This window comes from Narcine bancroftii, chromosome 12, assembly GCF_036971445.1.
Source record: "Narcine bancroftii isolate sNarBan1 chromosome 12, sNarBan1.hap1, whole genome shotgun sequence".
Lineage (NCBI taxonomy): Eukaryota > Metazoa > Chordata > Chondrichthyes > Torpediniformes > Narcinidae > Narcine > Narcine bancroftii.
Genome location: NC_091480.1, coordinates 88,726,711 through 88,746,349, shown reverse-complemented (window position 1 = coordinate 88,746,349; position 19,639 = coordinate 88,726,711). Strand labels below are relative to the sequence as shown.

Here is a 19,639-nt window from a genome sequence, read left to right as displayed (position 1 = left end):
CCTTCCTTTCCCCCGATGAACTGTTAGCTAGTGACAACAGACCAGCCACACAAGCTGTCCAGGGCACCACGTCATTCGCTGCAGCAGGGGAGGTCCCCTAAGAGACTTTACCTGTAAAATATGTATATTTGTATGTATTTGCTTCATTTTTTCCTTTCTTTCACTCCACATGACTCTTCTTAAAAAGGAGGGGTAAATATGGTAAACTACTGTTATACTATGATTGGCTACGCCTCCTGAGATCGATCCTATCCATTAGCCCTTCCATGGTCCCCATTCACCTTGCCATGATCATTCCATGAGGTTGGTTGGTGCTCCAGTTTATAGTCAGTTTCACAACCTCAATCTTTTGTGGTAACTGATGGTGCATCAGTGCTGGATGAGAGATGAGGAGAATCCAACAAAGGGTTCGCGGAAAAATCAAAGGGATAGGTGAAGAACCGCTTTCTTTGTTTGGGAGCTGACAGAAAGCAAAGTGCTGGAATAGGGTCAGTTTTCACATGAAATGAGATCTGTTCTGTTATCAGTCTCGTCAAGAATTGTCAGAACAGTCTGTTAAATCATGTCAAATTTTCCTCATGGGCTTGGTTAGTGAATGCCGAAATTATTCATGGTGTAGTCTTTCTTCTTTCTTTGGCTTGGCTTCGCGGACGAAGATTTATGGAGGGGTAAATGTCCACGTCAGCTGCAGGCTCGTTTGTGGCTGACGAGTCCGATGCGGGACAGGCAGACACGGTTGCAGCGGTTGCAGGGGAAAATTTGTTGGTTGGGGTTGGGTGTTGGGTTTTTCCTCCTTTGTCTTGTATCAGGTTCTGCTTTTATCTGCATTTTAAACCTAGGGCAAGTTTCCATGACTTCAGCCCAAGTTTTGCGATAAAGACAGCTGTAACATAGCAGCATGGAAAAAGCTGTGATAGTACAGATATCTATCACCAATGTACATAGTGTATATAGTTACAGTATCTAGACTGTGCTTACAGCGATTGGCTGAGAGCTAAGCCACGCCTATTGTCTGGGCCTTAAAGGGTTGTGTCCCTAGCCAGGTCGGATCATTCCGGACTGGTCGGCCACCTGTGAAGAGCTCCTGTCTTTTGCTAATAAAAGCCTTGGTTTGGATCAACAAGTCTTTGATTCTTTCGACGAGCTCTACAGAAGCCTCCTCATTAAAGTCATTGAAGACAGAAAGAATGCAGCAAAATCCCTGGTATCCACAGCATCTACGAATCTCTTGTACTCTCTTCAAAAGAGTTTTCTGGTTGCTTGAGACTACTCTCACAATGCCTAACTAATACACCTGCTTGAAGAATAAGCAGTTGAAAAGACAAAAATACTATACTGTACTTACACTGAACAAACTTCATTTGCATGAATATATATTAACCTTAAAGTATTTTACTTTCTTTTCAGTCACATTCTTTGAAAACATTTAACTGTCGCTGCATCTGCAGATGCATCCTCCTCCACGGAGTCACCCGAAAGACGAACAATAAGTTTACAAATATCGGTAAAGCCTTACTAATATACTAATAGAGATAAAGACTAAGCAGAGATAAGGAGAATGGCGAGCAGCTCTTTATCTCGCGCGATGTCATTTTATTCAAACACAACTTTATTCAAACAGCTGCTATGAGCCAACCACGATTAAGGGACCCCGCTGGCTGAATACTTGTTCCTATCTTCACCAAAGAGTTATGTGTTACTTCAGAGAACATTTAGTTTTACAATTTTAAAACTTATTTATTCTTTTCTATTTTAATTTTTAAAAATATATTTATTTTTCTTTGTGTCAGTTGCTTGAGTTTGCTGGATGCTTGCATTACAGATAACAAGGGTTTTACTGTACATTATTTAGAAACATAGCCATGTGCCACTGTTTTTATTGGGCACAATGATGTAGTTGAAAATGGAGTGAAATCAACTTGGGTTTTTTTTTCCCCAATATTTCCCAGCATATTTTTAAATGGGGCTAGCTCCGTTGAAGAACCTGGCCAGATCAGGATGGACAGTTGGGTTGAAGGGCCTATTGCGGTGATGTGTAGCTCAATGACTCTGTCACTCTAAACCATTTCACCCAACACCCAACCCCAACCAACCAATTTTCCCCTGCAACCACTGCAACCGTGTCTGCCTGTCCCGCATCGGACTTGTCAGCCAAAAACGAGCCTGCAGCTGACGTGGACTTTTTACCCCCTCCATAAATCTTCGTCCGCGAAGCCAAGCAAAGAAAGAAGAAGCCTGTTTACTCATGCTAATGTTGCCAATGGTTACATCTATTTTTCTGTTATTGCAGTAAAAACTTTACAGCAAACTCTCTGTGGGTGTTGTGTTTCAGTAACATGTTTATTCCATTGTGATAGTACAGATCTATCACCAATGTACATAGTGTATATAGTTACTGTATCTAGACTGTGCTTACAGTGATTGGCTGAGAGCTAAGCCACACCTATTGTTTGGGCCTTAAAGGGTTGTGTCCCTAGCCAGGTCGGATCATTCCGGACTGGTCGGCCACCTGTGAAGAGCTCCGGTCTTTTGCTAATAAAAGCCTTGGTTTGGATCAACAAGTCTTTGGTTCTTTTGACGAGCTCTACAATTTTATTAGCAAAAAGAATTTTTTTTGAAAGGGATGGAGCGTTTAACTCGGCCAGAAAAACTTGATATCGACCCACAGTCAGCTACAGCCTTCAAAGCCTTTAAGTTCTGGCTGCTGAACTTTGAAAACTTCCTGAGATTCATTCAGGTAGAGGAGGATAACCAGCGTCTAACAGCATTGCTGTCTATGGTGTCCTTGAGAGTCTACGAGAACATCCAGGATGAGACCACTTACACCGCAGCCATAAAGGTACTGAAGGAACTGTATGATCAACCGGTGAACAGAGTTCATGCCCGGCTCATGCTTGCGTCGAGGAAGCAACAGCCCGGCGAGTCCAGCAGGGCATATTTACAAGTATTAAAGGCATTGGGCAAGGACTGTAACTGTGTGGACAAAACTGCTGCCGAGATCACTAGCGACCTCGTCCGGGATGCCTATGTGGCCGGGCTCCGATCGAACGAAGTGAGGCTGCGTTTGCTCGAACAAGGGGTAGAAAAACTAGAGGACGTGGCCCGGATTGCAATCACAATGGAGGATGCAGCCTTAAAGTCCACCGAGCTCTCTAGGGACTGGACCCCTCGTTCTGATGTGAGTAGAGTGCCCTTCTACCCTACCCCTGACGGCCTGTCGGCTGCTGCTACCCTGCCCCGTGCGAACCCGAAATGTTATTTCTGCGGGAGGGACAAGCACAGCAGATCCCAGTGCCCAGCAAGAAAAGCCAGGTGCCAGAAGTGCCTTAAAAACGGCCACTTTGCTGCAGTCTGTAGGTCTAAAATGGCCACCAGCAAACACAGTGCCTCGTGTGAAGCTCAACCGCCACTATCCCATTCAAACTCTTCTTCCCCAGAGCTCTCGTCCAATGAGAGCGAGGGCTCCCCTGCACGGCAACGCCTGACGTCACGGAGACGCCGAACCCGGAAGGGGCAACCCACTGTTGCAACCATGGTGATGGCCTGCCTCTCGCCCCCGTGCGGAACACCCGACGCTACCGCCGCTGCTGCCGCCGCCACGGACACCCCCGGGGCCGACGCTACCGCCGCTGCTGCCGCCGCCACAGACACCCCCGGGGCCGACGCTACCGCCGCTGCTGCCGCCGCCGCCACAGACACCCCCGGGGCCGACGCTACCGCCGCTGCTGCCGCCGCCACGGACACCTCCGGGGCCGACGCTACAGCCGCTGCTGCCGCCGCCACGGACACCCCCGGGGCCGACGCTACCGCCGCTGCTGCCGCCGCCACAGACACCCCCGGGGCCGACGCTACCGCCGCCGCAGCCACCCCCGCGGCCAACCAGGTGCTCACCCTAGCGTCCATCGCTGACGACCGCCAGGGCCCGACCGCCGATCGCGAGCAACTACAAACCCCACTACTTACCATTCACCCGCCACAACAGCACTTCCGGGAGGTTCTCCAACCTGCTCCTCGAGCGTTGACTACGTCATCCCGTTGCGTGACGTCATCCCGTTGCGTGACGTCATCGCGCAAAACTCGCCTGTCAACTGCTTCAATAACATTAAACCAGCAATGCTCTCATCCCCTCACCAGAGCAATGGAACTGATTAAAGTGCATGGACACTACACCAATTGCTTATTTGACTCTGGGTCAACTGACAGTTTTATCCAGCCAGATCTGGCCCTCCGTTGGGGACTTGACATTATCCCCACTACCCAGAGGATCTCATTAGCGACGAGGTCGCACTCGACTGGGATAAAGGGGTATTGCATCGCCACGCTGGAAGTACAGGGCGTGACGGTCACCCACTTTAAATTATTCGTCCTTCCCCAATTGTGCGCCCCAGTGTTGCTGGGATTAGACTTCCAGTGTCAGTTCCAAACGGTGTCCCTACACTTTGGGGGACCCCACGCCCCCCTCTCGGTCTGCCATCGCCCCACTCCCGAAGCACCCGAGCAACCCGCCCCCGTGCCCCGGGGCCAATCTTGCGGCCTTTCCACACTCCGGATTGCCCCGCCAGCACTCTTCGCAAACCTCACCCCTGGCTGGAAGCCTGTGGCCACCAAAAGTCGGCAATATAGTTACGAAAACAGGCAATTCATTAGGAGTGAGGTGCGTAGATTGCTGGATGAGGGCATCATCGAACCCAGTTCAAGCCCCTGGAGAGCCCAGGTGGTGGTTGTCAAGAATGGGGAAAAACTACGGATGGTGGTCGACTATAGCCAGACCATTAACCGCTTCACACTCCTGGATGCGTACCCCCTGCCACGCATCACGGATGTGGTGAACCAGATCGCCCAGTACCGCATTTTCTCCACTATTGACCTACGTTCGGCCTACCACCAGCTCCCAATCCGCTGCGAGGACCGACCATTCATGGCCTTTGAAGCGAATGGGCGGCTATATCAATTTCTCAGGGTACCATTCGGGGTCACAAATGGTGTCGCGGTCTTCCAGCGGGAAATGGACAGGATGGTGGACCAGAACGGGCTAACCGCTACCTTCCAGTATCTGGACAATATCACCATCTGCGGCCACGACATGCAGGACCATGACGCCAACCTAGACAAATTTCTTCAAACTGCCCGTCAGCTAAACCTGACTTACAATTTGGACAAGTGTGTTTTCCGGACCACACGACTCGCTATTCTAGGTTGTGTGGTGGAAAACGGGATAGTCATGCCAGATCCTGACCGCATGCGTCCCTTAATGGACTTACCCCCCCCACATACCCAGAAAGCTCTCAAACGCTGCCTGGGCCTTTTCTCGTATTATGCCCAATGGGTTCCAAACTACGCCGACAAGGCACGTCCTCTTATCAAGACCACCTCTTTTCCCCTCTCGACCGAAGCCACAGCGGCTTTCGATCGAATCAAATCTGACATCGCTGCTGCGACGCTGCACGCGATCGATGAGTCTGTCCCGTTTCAAGTCGAGAGCGATGCATCCGACTTCGCCCTGGCAGCCACCTTGAACCAGGCCGGTCGGCCTGTAGCCTTCTTCTCCAGAACCCTCCAGGGTCCGGAGAGTAGACACTCCTCGATCGAGAAGGAGGCCCAGGCCATAGTTGAAGCGGTACGTCGTTGGAGACATTACCTCGCTGGGAGGCGCTTTACACTGTTGACTGATCAACGCGCGGTCTCCTTCATGTTCAGCAACACCCAGCGTGGTAAGATAAAAAACGACAAAATCGCCAGATGGAGAATCGAACTCTCCACCTTTAACTATGACATCCTGTACCGGCCTGGTAAGCTCAACGACCCGCCTGACGCGCTCTCCAGGGGGACGTGCGCCAGCATACAGATGGACAGACTACGGAAACTCCATGAGGCGCTCTGTCATCCAGGGGTCACTAGGTTTGCTCACTTTGTCAAGGCGCGCAACTTACCCTACACAGTTGAGGAGATCCGCTCCATGACCCGAGCCTGTTCGGTGTGCGCCGAATGCAAGCCCCACTTCTTCCGTCCGGATAACTCCCACGTCATCAAAGCCACCCGCCCCTTCGAGCGTCTTAGCGTAGACTTTAAGGGACCCCTACCGTCGACCAACCGTAATACCTACATCCTTACGGCCATCGACGAATACTCCCGCTTCCCATTCGCTGTGGCCTGCCCAGATACCACTGCCACCTCAGTGATACAGGCCCTTCACAGTATTTTCACCATCTTCGGGTACCCCAATTCCATCCACAGTGATAGGGGGTCCTCATTCATGAGTGCAGAGCTGCAACAGTACCTTCTGGAGTGTGGTATTGCTTCAAGCAGGACCACGAGCTATAACCCACGCGGTAATGGCCAGGTCGAGAGGGAGAATGCCACCATATGGAGAGTGGTTACACTGGCTCTCCGGTCTAAAGGTCTCCCCACCTCTCACTGGCAGGAGGTTCTCACTTGTGCCTTACACTCCATCCGCTCCCTCCTATGTACTGCAACAAATGCCACCCCCCACGAAAGGATGTTCCTTTTCCCGAGGAAATCCGAATCGGGAACCACTGTACCGGCATGGCTCACCGTCCCTGGCCCTGTCCTTTTGCGACGCCACGTCCGGCACTCAAAGAACGACCCCTTGGTCGACCGAGTGACTCTACTCCACGCGAACCCACATTACGCATACGTGGAGTTCCCAGACGGGCGGGAGGACACTGTTTCGGTGCGGGACCTAGCTCAGGACGCGGTAGACCCAGCAAACCCCCCAACTCCTTATGCTCCAGGCCCCGTGCCGCAACAGAAGGACCAACAGCACCCCAATGACTCGGGCCACCCTGCCGACAAAACGACTGGGGAATTGAGCGACGGAGCAGTCGCACCCGATGAGCCCGCTGGCGACACCACTCCAGCGACCCCAATCCCGGCACCACGGCGGTCACGCCGGATGGTCAGACCCCCTGACCGCTACAGTCCTTGACCTACCCCTTCCTTTTCATTCTCTCCCTCGTTTTTGTTTTTTTTTCCAGGGTCAATTCTCCAAGAAGGGGTGAATGTGATAGTACAGATCTATCACCAATGTACATAGTGTATATAGTTACTGTATCTAGACTGTGCTTACAGTGATTGGCTGAGAGCTAAGCCACACCTATTGTTTGGGCCTTAAAGGGTTGTGTCCCTAGCCAGGTCGGATCATTCCGGACTGGTCGGCCACCTGTGAAGAGCTCCGGTCTTTTGCTAATAAAAGCCTTGGTTTGGATCAACAAGTCTTTGGTTCTTTCGACGAGCTCTACATCCATGACTTAGATGGGAGATTTATTGTGTTGAACACACAGTAGTGGGCTGTATGTCTTCCATTTTGAGTAAAGAATGAATAAGTAACCAAGTAATCAGCACCAACACCAGGGCAGCACAGTTCGAGTAATGGTTAGCACACGGCTCTTACAGAGGCAGCATCTCGGATTCAAATCCAGCACTGTCTGTAAGGAGTTTGTACGTTGTCCTTGTGTCAGCATGGGTTTTCTCCAGTTGCTCCGGTTTCCTCCCACCCTTCAAATGTACCAGGTTGTAGGTCAATTGGGTAGCCCAGACTTGAGGACCGAAAGGGCCTGTTACCGTGCTGTATGTCTAAATTTAAAATTGTAGGTGTAATGGTTGAATATTTTAGGGTAAAATTTAGGGGGTCAACAATTACACACCTACTACTCTTCAACTTCAGTAACTACCTGCATTGTTCAAGGCATCGTGTGCTTGGATGGATTGGTGAGCTGCCGGCACTGGGTGGTAAATCCGCATTCGAGGCGTCAGGAGCTCGGATGAGTGGGCAGCCAGGGCCTAGGCTAGAGTCTGCGGTCGAGGAGTCGGGCGGAAGGCCAGGGCTAAAATAGGGGTGTCAACATTTACATATGGAAAATACCAGACTTCTGGGCCAAAAATAGGGGTATCAACTTGTCACAGTCGTGTCCTTATCTTCGTCGGAAGGAAAGTGTCCACTTTAACTTGATTAACACATTAACCTGTGTACCTATCTTCCCACCTTCAAGATGCTTCTTAAAATCTCCTCATCCAATAACTTGTGAAGCTGGTACCTTCCCTCATAAACCTTGTCCAAAGTGAGGGGAAGATGGGGGAAGGGGTTCCTTTTGATGTATAATAGAAAGTTGTTATTGTCCATCATAACATTGCCCTCTTAAAAAAAACACTCATCGTCCTCTCTCCCTTTAAATTAGCCATTGCTTTAAATATAAACAACTCTGTAGTAGAGTGTAGAGCACCAAGTCCCTTAGAGTTCACTTAACCTGTGACCTTTCGTGGACACTCAACATCTCATCGCGTGCCTGTAAGGTGTAACAGCAACTGCACATCCTGAGAGTGGGTAAGGCTACCGGCCACCATCATTATGACCTTCAATAGGAGCTCTATGGAGAGCGTCCTGGGATCACAGTGTGGTACGGTTGCTGCAGAGAAATGGACCAGAGATCAATCCACAGGATCGCAAGAGTGACAGACAGGATCATTGTCCCCCTCATCGACGGGATCTACCAGGATCATTGTCTGAAGAGAGGATGCAAAATCATTGAGGACCCTTTCGCCCTGCACACAGCACCTTTCAGGTGCTCCCTTTGGGCAAGAGATACAGGAGGATCAGAGCTAGCATCACCAGGCTGAGGAACATCTTCTTCCCATGTGAGAATGCTGAACGACTAAAGGAACTGCTCACACTAAATATGGGAGACTCGCATATGCATAAAACAATGCTTATTTATTTATTTTTATACATAAAATACTTGACCTGCATATGTATTGTTTGTCTATATATGTGTAATGTCTGGTTGTGTGTCTGCATGTTTTGCACCGAGGACTGGAGAACGCTGTTTCGTTGGGTTGTACTTGTGCAAGCAGATGACAATAAACTTGACTTGAAACCTGCTTAGCATAATTCACCATGTACAGCAGAATTTAACGGACATTTAAAAAAATTAAAGAAAGCCAATGCCCAGTAGAAATGATATTGGATTGGCACAGTTGCAACATTTGATATTAGAAGTTGACGTAACTTTCACATTTCATTTGTATAGCATAATACAGTATTAATTAAAAATGGCATTATGCTTATTTATTACAAATAAACCTGACATAATTAATGGGCAGAGAGGAAACGTCTGAGTGTTATACTGCGAAATATAGTCTGAGCATTGATTGATGGGTTTGAAGTTTGAAGGAGGAACTGCTTTTCCCAGAGGGTGGGGAATCTGTGGAATTTGTTGCCCATCGAAGCAGTGGAGGTGATATCAGTAAATATACTTAAGACAAGGCTGGGCAGATTTTTACATAGTAAGGGAATTGAAGGATATGGAGAAAAAGCAGTTAGGTAGAGATGAGCCTATCATCAGATTAGCCATTATCTCATTGAATGGCGGAGCAGGCCCGATGGGCTGGCTGGTCTACTTCTGTTCCTATTTCTTATGTTCATTTTTTTCCATAAGGAATAAATAACATGGTAATTTTTACTCTAAAAACAAATCAGGTTGATATTTCAAAAGAATTATCGGATATTAATCTTTAAAAATATCACCTCAGTAAAAATCTTCACACTGAAACACCTTCAATTCAACTGTTTTAAAATAGGCAGGTGCAATACTTTAAATAAGATGTCAGGCACTTTGGGGAATGTTCACATTGCAAAGGTTGTTTAAAGCCATGCATGTCCACACACCCAGTTTTCATTCAGATCTTGTTAATGGCATTGTTAATGGAAGGCCTGTCGACTTATTAAAATATTGCACGATGTAAAGTCTGGCTGATGAGTTTGGTTTCTTTTTAATGCAAAGACAAATTATGTGCTTTTCTTGCTTCACATGTCTGTGGTGGTACACCACCGGCCTACTGCAGGGGGCAACCTCTGTACCTGCAGGAGTGTAAGGGGACAGGACAACACCTGGCCGGCTGTCAATAAGCCTGGGATATAAGTCTGCGCCGGCCTCCCAAGGCCTCACTCAAAGTTGCTGCAGCCACAGCCAGCCTGGCTCTTTGTGGATTAAAGCCTGTTGTACAGTCTTCAACTTGTTGTGTGTCTGATTCTGGCTAACAGCGCACCACAATGTCTGCAAAATGAGGAGGACACAGTGCATCAAGTGGCAAAGCAGCTCTTGTTTAATATTGAAGGCCTATGTTGAATGAGGTCACAACAGAATCACCTTCCTTCCAATGTATCAATTATATCTGCACCCTCATTACCTGCGTTAACAATATAGTTTTCATTTCTGGGTCAGAATCTCCACTTGGTGAGCATCAGAGTTATTTGATTTTAAAAAAATGCAGGAAATTTAGGTCCTTAATGTTATCAAACATTAAATGCAGAGTCACCAAGTGAAATCAGCTGGAGTGAACATAGAACATACAGTATAAGACCTTCGGTCCATAGTGTTGTGTCAACCCAATAACCTAATCTTGTAACTGCCAAGAATTTCCTGACTTTGTAGCTCTCTATTTTTCCACATATCTATCTAATGGTCTCTTAAAGTTTACATGCAAATGATATAATTTGAGCGTAGTTTTCATACATTTAAAATAAATGCATTCAAGCGTGAAAATCATTCAGCTGCTCACAGCACCAGCATTAATTCTGAGGTTTCTAACCTTCTCCAGTCAATACTGGCATATTCTGAACATTGAAATCCCCTGATCATTTCCAGATTCATTATTTCCTGCTTCCCACTTTCCATTTTGAGTATTATTGTCAGACAAGTATTTTACTGTATAATTTTATCTTGAGAGAGTTGAAATTAGACCTCAATAAAATTTATTTCATGAGCATAAAGAAGTGCAAAGAAAGCTTGCTTCAGGGACTTGATAATAGGTCGTGTATTCTTCAATGTTAGCTGGGAATAGATTGCATAGATGTGGCTCGCAAGCGGCTGATGAATGAATTTATGGTTTAAGAAGGATTTGGAGGAACATCTGAGTTTTCCTTCTGGTTTCAATGCAATCCTGAGGACCTAGCATCCCTTGGATCCCACCCCCATCCCCCTCCCTCACCCCAACACATTCCGACAGATCCAAATCCCAATCTCTTCTAGTGAGGCATGGCACTGGAGGAAGATTGTTCAAATGTTGTCATTCAGGATTAATTTTGAGCAGAGCTCTGGCTTTGGGGGGGAGGCGGGGGGAGGTGGAGGGAGGCATGGTGGAGTGGAGAGCATGCATAATCCTGAGGCCTGGGGTCTGCACAGATCCAAAAGAATTCCTCTCCTTGATTAGTTCTACAGCGTCTGTTCAGCATTCTATTACCAAGTTTTTTTTTTGGTTTGCTTAAATTGATTCTGACTTTTCTCCCCCTTTATGAATCACTCAGTAATCATCGTGGATAAACCAGTCATCAGTCAGAAGGAGCAATTGTGCACCGGCCTTCTTGATGTGGGAACACAGTATGACACATTCATTCAAGCCTCCAGATATGAACACAAATTGTTCAGCTCCCTATCACTCAGCTGATGGCTCATTTTCTGGAATATTCTAAAATAGATAAAATATCTTCTCAATCATCTTAAAAGAGGAAACTTTTTTTTTGTGTGTTACAGGTTGTACCTCTCTTATCCAGCCCTCTGTAGTCCAGCATGTTCGAATCTGCCACCGTTAGTACAAACTCCTTACAGACAGCACAGGACTCGAACCCAAGTCCCAATCACTGGCGCTGTAAAGGTGTGCTAACCGCCTCACTAACTGTGCTGCCCCACAGCATGATTTTCTGTTTTATACTTTGTTCTTTCTTTGATATGTTTGCATAGTGGATTCCCTTAGGGGTCAATTTCTGTTTTCTGGCAATCCTACATTGCTGGATTAAAGAGGTACAACTTGTATTATATTTTAACTCATTAGGTTCTAAGCTTTACTAAATGAACACCCAGTGTTAAACCCGTCATGTCAAATGAAAATTTGATTACACGTTATTTGTTTAATTTTTTTTCCTTTACAGTAGTCAGTGTTGAATGGATTTTTAATTTTAAATTTAGACATACAGCACGGTAACAGCACCTTCCGGCTTACGAGCTCATGCGGCCCAATTACACCCTACAAGCCCCGGTACACTTTGAAGGGTGGTAGGAAACCAAAGCACCCGAAGGAAACCCACGCCAACTCGGGGAGAATGCACAAGTTCTAAAGACAGCGCCGGATTCGAACCCCGGTCATTGGCGCTGTAAGAGCGTTGCACTAACTGCTAGACTAACCATCCAACCCTATATGCTAACCTTGCCACTCTATTCTCTAGCTACTATCACTTATTCTCCAAAAAACACAGGTGATAGTATATGCTTTGAGATTCAGTATATCCTTTGCACTTAAAACACTGCTGGGACTAATCCCATCAGTATCAAAAGGTTGATCCTATCTCCTGCAGCACTGCACACACACTTGAACAAACTCCAAAATATATCATTAATTAGAGCTGAAAGTGACACCATACACGTTGAATATCTCTGTTTCTAAATTTCTGTAAGCATGAAATACCATGTTTGTAATTTGTAACATTTTTGATTGTTTCTTTCTGTGTCCACTCACAGTTAGCAACTTTTTCATCTGATGAATTTAGCTACAAACTTTCAGCTGCCCAAGTCTTCCACCAAGAATATTAGATTCACCTCCAGCAGTTTTAAGGGAGGGACAACCTTTTGTAGAACCTTAAATAGATTCAGTATTTGTAAAGTTCATAATTTCTATACCAATTTTAATAAATTGACCACAGCCCTACCTGGGATGCAGACTTTTTCGGGGAAAGTCCATGGTAGGATGTTCTCGGAGAGCAGGTTGGTGACATTGTACCACTGGAGGAGGATGACCCTTTGCTGCTGTCTGTGAACCATGAGAAAGGCACAAACTGTGGCACTGCAGCCTTGGCAGAAGCCAGAATACTAATTGGGCTATCAAAGGATTCCCTGCAATTAGGAAGAGTTGAGAGTCAGAACACAATGAGCAGATTGAAAGCATAATCAGTGAGAGAGAGTTGATTTTACAGATCAACTTTGAAATTAGAAAAGGTTGATTAACTAATTCCAAAATCTGTATGAAAATAATTCACGTTAAGGTGTAGGTGGATATGGAAAGATAACTTAAAATGCAGGTTTATCCAATATCTGACCCTTGCTTTAAGGGACGTAGAAATTTAAATATACAGGTACACAATCCTTTATCCGGAACCCTTGGGGGAACAGTGTGTTCCAAATTTCAGATTTTTCCGGATTTCGGAAAGCCAGATTTAGGCCCACCCGAATTGTGCTGCCGTATCTACCCCCATCCCCTTCCAGTCACGCTGCAAAACTCCCCACCCCTCGCCCGCCCGACTTGCACTGCCGTCTCTCTCTCCCCACTTGCCGGTTTTTTGGAGCTTCCCGGATTTTAGATGTCCGAATAAAGGATTGTGTACCCGTACACTACCAGCAAAGTGACAGACCCTTCCAGCCCATGAGCCCATGCCACTCAAATACACCCAATAAGTTTTGGTGGGTGGGATAAAACCAGAGCACATGGTGAAAACCCATGCACACACAGGGGGAATGTATAAACTCCTTACAGTCAACGTTGAATTTAAACCTGGGATGCTGGCGCTGTAATCACTGACAAAAGGCAAAGGAGGAAAAACCCAACACCCAACCCCAACCCACCAATTTTCCCCTGCAACCTGTCTGCCTGTCCCGCATCGGACTTGTCAGCCACCAACGAGCCTGCAGCTGACGTGGACATTACCCCTTCATAAATCTTCATCCGCGAAGCCAAGCCAAAGAAAGAATAGCCTTGTGCTAACAGTCTTTCCTCCAGCGTAGGAGAATCTAGAACTGGTGGGCACAAGTTCAAGGAGATGGAAGAAAAATTAAAAAGGGACAAGGAGGGCAATTTTTTTCCACATGGAGGATGGTAGGTGCAGTAGAATCCTGGCTATCCAGAATTCAAGCAACCGGGGGCAAAAAAAAAAATTGTGGAAAATAAATAAATAAATAGTTTTTAAGTGCTTGGGAGTAAGTACAAGATGTTTAAGTTGTTTTTCCACGCAGAGTCGTGGGTGAATGTATTTGCAGCAACAGTGGAGGAGCAGGTACAATAGGATCTTTCAAGAGAGTATTAGGTAGGTTCACAGACTAAGAAAATGGAGAGAGTTATGCAGCTGGGAAATTCTAGACGGTTATTAAGTAGGTGATAATGTCGGCATCGAGTCCACGCTGCTGAAGATCCAGCTGCGCTGGGTGGGTCACGTCTCCAGAATGGAGGACCATCGCCTTCCCAAGATCGTGTTCTATGGCGAGCTCTCCACTGGCCTCCGAGACAGAGATGCACCAAAGAAGAGGTACAAGGACTGCTTAAAGAAATCTCTTGGTGCCTGCCCCATTGACCATCGCCAGTGGGCTGATAACGCCTCAAACCGTGCATCTTGGCGCCTCACAGTTCGGCGGGCAGCAACCTCCTTTGAAGAAGCCCACCTCACTGACAAAAGGCAAAGGAGGAAAAACCCAACACCCAACCCCAACCCACCAATTTTCCCCTGCAGCCGCTGCAACCGTGTCTGTCTGTCCCGCATCGGACTTGTCAGCCACAAACGAGCCTGCAGCTGACGTGGACATTTTACCCCCTCCATAAATCTTCGTCCGCGAAGCTAAGCCAAAGAGAGAAAATGTCGGCACAGCACTGTGGGTCAAAGGGCCTGCAGTGTGCTACATATTCTGTTATTCATTGCAAGGCAATATGCCCTAGCAGAAGAATTAGGTCATTCAGGCATCAAGTTTACTTCATCGATCGCATCATATACGATTATATACAGTGATAGGTGGCAGGGAGAATAAGGATCATTCTATCAGTTAAACAGCACGCTTGTTTTCCAAAGAGGGACATGTAATTGATTGAAGGTGAAATGGATGGAGTACATCAGGAGAATGCTAGTAATCACATGAAACAATCTTGAGTCACACTTTAAATCCAAAACCCCTTCAGATGTGTGACAAATTAATGGCAGTCTGACAAACAATGGCTTGATTTTACCTGCTGCCAGTAGACAATCTGTTAGCTGTGTTCTCCTCTTTTCTTCCTTTGGGGGATGAGGATCTTCGTAGCTGTACCCTGTAATGGTGCAGGCATTTATTACAAACTCCAGTCGTTTGAAATGCTCAGTAGTAAGACTGCAGCATATCAATTTGATTGAGTTTATATCTCTAAGATACAAGATGATAAGCAGAAGGTAAGGAGAACGCTTTGCATCTTATCCCGGTGTCAGCTCATTGAAAGGGCTGTCAGATTTGTCCCACTTCCCTGAGCTTGCCCCAGAGCAATTTATGTTTTACTCCTCAGACACTTATTAGTCTTCTGTTTGAAAGTTATCATTCAATTCTATTTCCTGCACTGTCAGTTTCGGAAAGAGGTGTATGCAAGAATTTAAATTAGATAATTATTGGACATATATTTTAAACGCATGCATCCATTATACACATTTTGTGGTGGGATTAATTCAAAATGAATGCTTGATGGTTGGCATGGGCTCAGTAACTGTAGAACCTGTAGAATTTTGTACATATGCTCATATATTGTTGACCTACCCTTTTGGTTCCTGGCACCCTCACCCACCCACCTTCACAAAACCCATCTCCAACTCTCTCCGTCTTCTCCCTCCGTGACTCCCTCCCACTCATCCCTCCCTATTAATTGCCCCATTTGGCTCCTTCCCCTGTGGCTGCAGGAAGTGGCCCACTTTCGCCCATGCCTTGCCACCATCAGGAACCCCAAAGCAGTCCTTCCATGTGAAGGAGTCATCTGCTGCATCCGTGCTCCTCTTGTGGCCTTCCTTACATCAGAGAGACTGGTTGCAGCACCTTGGCTCTGTTTGCATCAGTGACAGGGATCTCCCAGTGTCCAAACATTTCAGTTCTGCACCCCTCTCCCACTCCACCGTGTCTGTCCAAGACCTCCTGTAAATCGAAGTGTTAACAATCAATTTTACCTCTTGGCCCTCTCCAGTCAGATGGCATTAACATAATTGTCTCTGGTTTCTGCTAACCTACTCTCTGTTCTCTATCCCTCTGTCTTCTTTCTTCCAGCTCTTCAGCCCTCTCCCTCTGCATCCTCCCTCCCTTTGCTTGCCACTGTGCCCTCCCTCCCTTATCCATCTGTTGCCTCCTGTCTGTGATTCTCACCCTGCCCCTCCCGCACACCCCCGCCTCCACCATTGTGTTCGGACATCTGCCCACATTTTGTTAATACCTTGATGAAGGGCTCAAGCCCTAAATGTTGGTTATGTATCTTTGGTACATAAAAGATGCTGTTTGACCTCCTGAGTTTCTCTGGCATCGTGTTTTCTACTTCACCCTCAGTGTCTGCAGACTTTCGTGCTTTACTTCAAACCCACTTCTGTTACGATGTCTGACAACTGACTTTTCTCTCATGTTGCCCCTTTGACCAGTTGCTTTCAATCAATCTTTGGCATCCAAGGATTTTTCCCCTTATTAATTCTATCAGAAATATGAGTGACCATGAACACATCTCCTGATATCATCATTTGCTCTGGGGAGAAGGTCTCTCCTTAACTTTACCCAACCACACAGCCCCCCCAGCAAATCCCTTCTACAGCTTCTTCAAGGACGACATCTTTTCCAAAGTGCAGTGCCCAGAATGGAATATAACCGAGGCTTTTCGAAAAGCCTGGCCCAACCTTATTGTTTTTTTTACAAGATTTGACTCTTTTAGTAAATAAGGAAGCCTTGTGGCATGACTGACAGTTTTCTGAACCTGAAATATTATTTTCCTGAGGACTGACAATGCATATTGAAATCTAGAACATTATAATTGTTTAATTGTGTCCAATAATTTGATATTTGTCTCGGATAATCAGAATGACTGTCTTTGGAGGTGCTTTACTTTCTTCTGATGTTAATTATAAATCTTTGGTCTTTCGCAATAACCTGATCCCACGTTCTGTCCTCATGCTAAATATTTTTCTATCTATAATTTGGTTCTTGATTTCCCATTTAATCATTTATGGCCTGCAGCTATCCGCTCTGTTGCACTTTATTTTTTCACCAGCACTCATTTATTCAGGTCAAAAGAGGAAGACAGTTAATGTGAAATTCGCTCATTTTGGATTTTATTTTAATTTGCTCTACATTATTTTGTATAGCTCCAGATATGATCCCTCTACATTTGCAAAGCAGTTAATGAGCCACTTAATCTGTAAGAATGTTAATAATTCTTCAGTGATCTGAGCCACAAAAAGGCTTGCATCACAAAATACTGCAAAGCATTAGATGTGCAGGGGATTTCCATTTTATCTACTTTGGGGCCAAGAACAGCATATGTTTACTCAATATTCCAGCATTGATAGTTTTTAGGTTTCTGAAGTTTGTCTAATTTGTACTGTGGAAATAATCTGGACTGTTCAATGATACTGATCAGAATTTTAACCCCCTATACATTTACAGTGGTTAGCATTTTCTATTTCAGGCATAAATTTGAATATGTCTGGAGGTTCTTCAGGGATCTGTTCTGGGACCCTTCCTCATTTTCTATAAATGACCCGGACAAGGAAGGATGGGCTAGTAAGCTTGTGGATGACACAAAAGTGGGTGGTGTGGTGGATAGCCTAGAGGGTAGCCAGAGGTTACCAAAGGGACATTGATAGGATGCAGAGCTGGGCTGAGAAGAAGCAGATGGAGTTTAATCCAGAAAAGTGCAAAGTGGTTCATTTTGGTAGTTCAAATTGGAAAGCAAAGTCCCATGTTAATGGGAGGACTTTGAGAAGTGTGGACAAAATGACAGATCTTGGGGTGTGTGTCAAAGCTGCTGCATAGTGTAGTTAAAAAGTCGTATGGTGTGTTGGCCTTCATTAACTATGGAATTGAATTCAAGAGCTTATCTAAGACCTTGATTAGACCTCACTTGGAATATTGTGTTCAGTTCTGGTCGCCCCATTACTGGAAAGATGTGGATACTATAGTGAGGGTGCAGAGGAGATTTACAAGGATATTATTTGGGTGGGTGAGCATGCCTCATGAGGATAGGTAGAGGGAACTTGATCTTTTCTCTGGAGCGAAGGAGGATCAGAGGTGTACAAGACGATGACAAGCAATAATCATGTGGATGCTCAGTGACTTTTTACCCAGGGCTGAAATGGCTAACACAAGAGCGTGTAAGTTTTCACGTGGAGAGTGAGGGGTGCAAGAAATGCGCTTCCGGTAACAGTGGTGGGGGCAGGAAGATTAGGGTTTTTTTAATGAAACTATTTACATGGAACTGAAAAAAGTGGAAGGTTATGCAGCAAGGAAATTCAAGGCAGTTGTTAGAGTAGGTTATTAGGCCAGCACAATACTGTGGGCCAAAGGGACTAGACTGTGCTGAAGATCTCTATTTTGAGTTATTTAATTTATTTTCAACTAAGGCAAAGCTTGTTATTAAGTTGACTCCCCTCTCTATTTCTTTCTCTGTATTGACGTTAACTTTTACTTATTGTTTATATTTGTTAAATGATAAGACTAGAACTAAATATCCAATAAGTACTGGTCTGGAAATCAGATCATGCAGAAGCTTATTATTGCTGGCAAATCGGTGAATTTTCTAAGCAAATTTTCTATGGCTTCCCACATAAATGACAAAATCCAGTATTTGTTTTGCAGGACACGAAGGTGCTGGAGAAGCTCAACAACATTCACAGGAAGTAAAAGGCAGTTAACGTTTTGACAGGAATGTCAAAGGGAACAGAAGGTGCATAGTTTTCCAACAGAATCCAATCGTGCTCATTATAAACTGTAGATTACTCCTGTTCCACAAGGTCGACAACCTGCATTGGCTTTCAACCCTTATTTATAACCAATCTTCAGAAACAAAATTAAAAGCATTTGAGCAGCAAGACTGGATTGAATGGTGTGTGAATCAAACAACACAGAAAAGACCCTTTGACCCGACAGGTTCATGTTGACCACAATGGCACACTGGGCTCGTCTTATTTGTCAGCATTTGGCCCATATCCATCTAACCCCTACTTATCCAAATATCTGTCCAAATGTCCTTTGAATGTTCTATAGTTTCAGTTATGGACCAGTCTCTGAATGAAAAAGTTTCCAGGCAGTTCTCTCTTAAATCTCTCCCTTCTCACCTTAGACCTATGTTCTCCAGAATCATATATCCCAATCAGCAATGCAACAAGTAAAATTTTGAAAAAATTTATTTTGGGAAAATCTTTAAAAAGGGAGAAAAATTTAGGGGAGTTTCAATGGAGTAATTTGCTCAAACTGAAAGCTATCTATGGAATATGATTGAACAATTAATTTCAAGTCAATGTCATCTAATTTATCATTTTAGAACACAAGTTAATAAGTGTCTCTGCATCTTTTTCCAAACAGAAAGACTCAGGTTGACCAAAGTATAAAGGATGCAGATGCTTTGGAGAGGATGTTGCTTGGATTAAACATGTCACATGAAGCAAGGTTGACAAAGCTAGGGCTTTTCTCTTTGAAGCCACAAAGGATGAGAGGTGACATAACAGAGTAGTGGTTCTAAACCTTTTTCTTTCCACTCACATACAACCTATAGTTACCCCTTACCAAAGAGTTTAAAGGTGTAAGAGACTCTTGGGGACCCATCTCGTTGGCAACTCTATTATTATCTGTATTGAATTAATAATTGTTACTGACATTCTCCTAATTTC

The 19,639-nt window shown here is 45.5% G+C and overlaps 1 protein-coding gene across 1 annotated transcript in view; it reads right to left on the bottom strand.

The window, feature by feature from the left end:
• The window catches only part of samd14 (sterile alpha motif domain containing 14), a 103,382-nt gene that overhangs the window by 19,355 nt on the left and 64,388 nt on the right, over window positions 1-19,639 (bottom strand). Inside the window, exons 6-7 of the mRNA XM_069904660.1 lie at window positions 14,992-15,069; window positions 12,716-12,899 (exon numbers count right to left, since the gene is read on the bottom strand). Coding sequence (XP_069760761.1) covers window positions 12,716-12,899; window positions 14,992-15,069 — 262 coding nt within the window. The remainder of the gene's footprint in view (window positions 1-12,715; window positions 12,900-14,991; window positions 15,070-19,639) is intronic.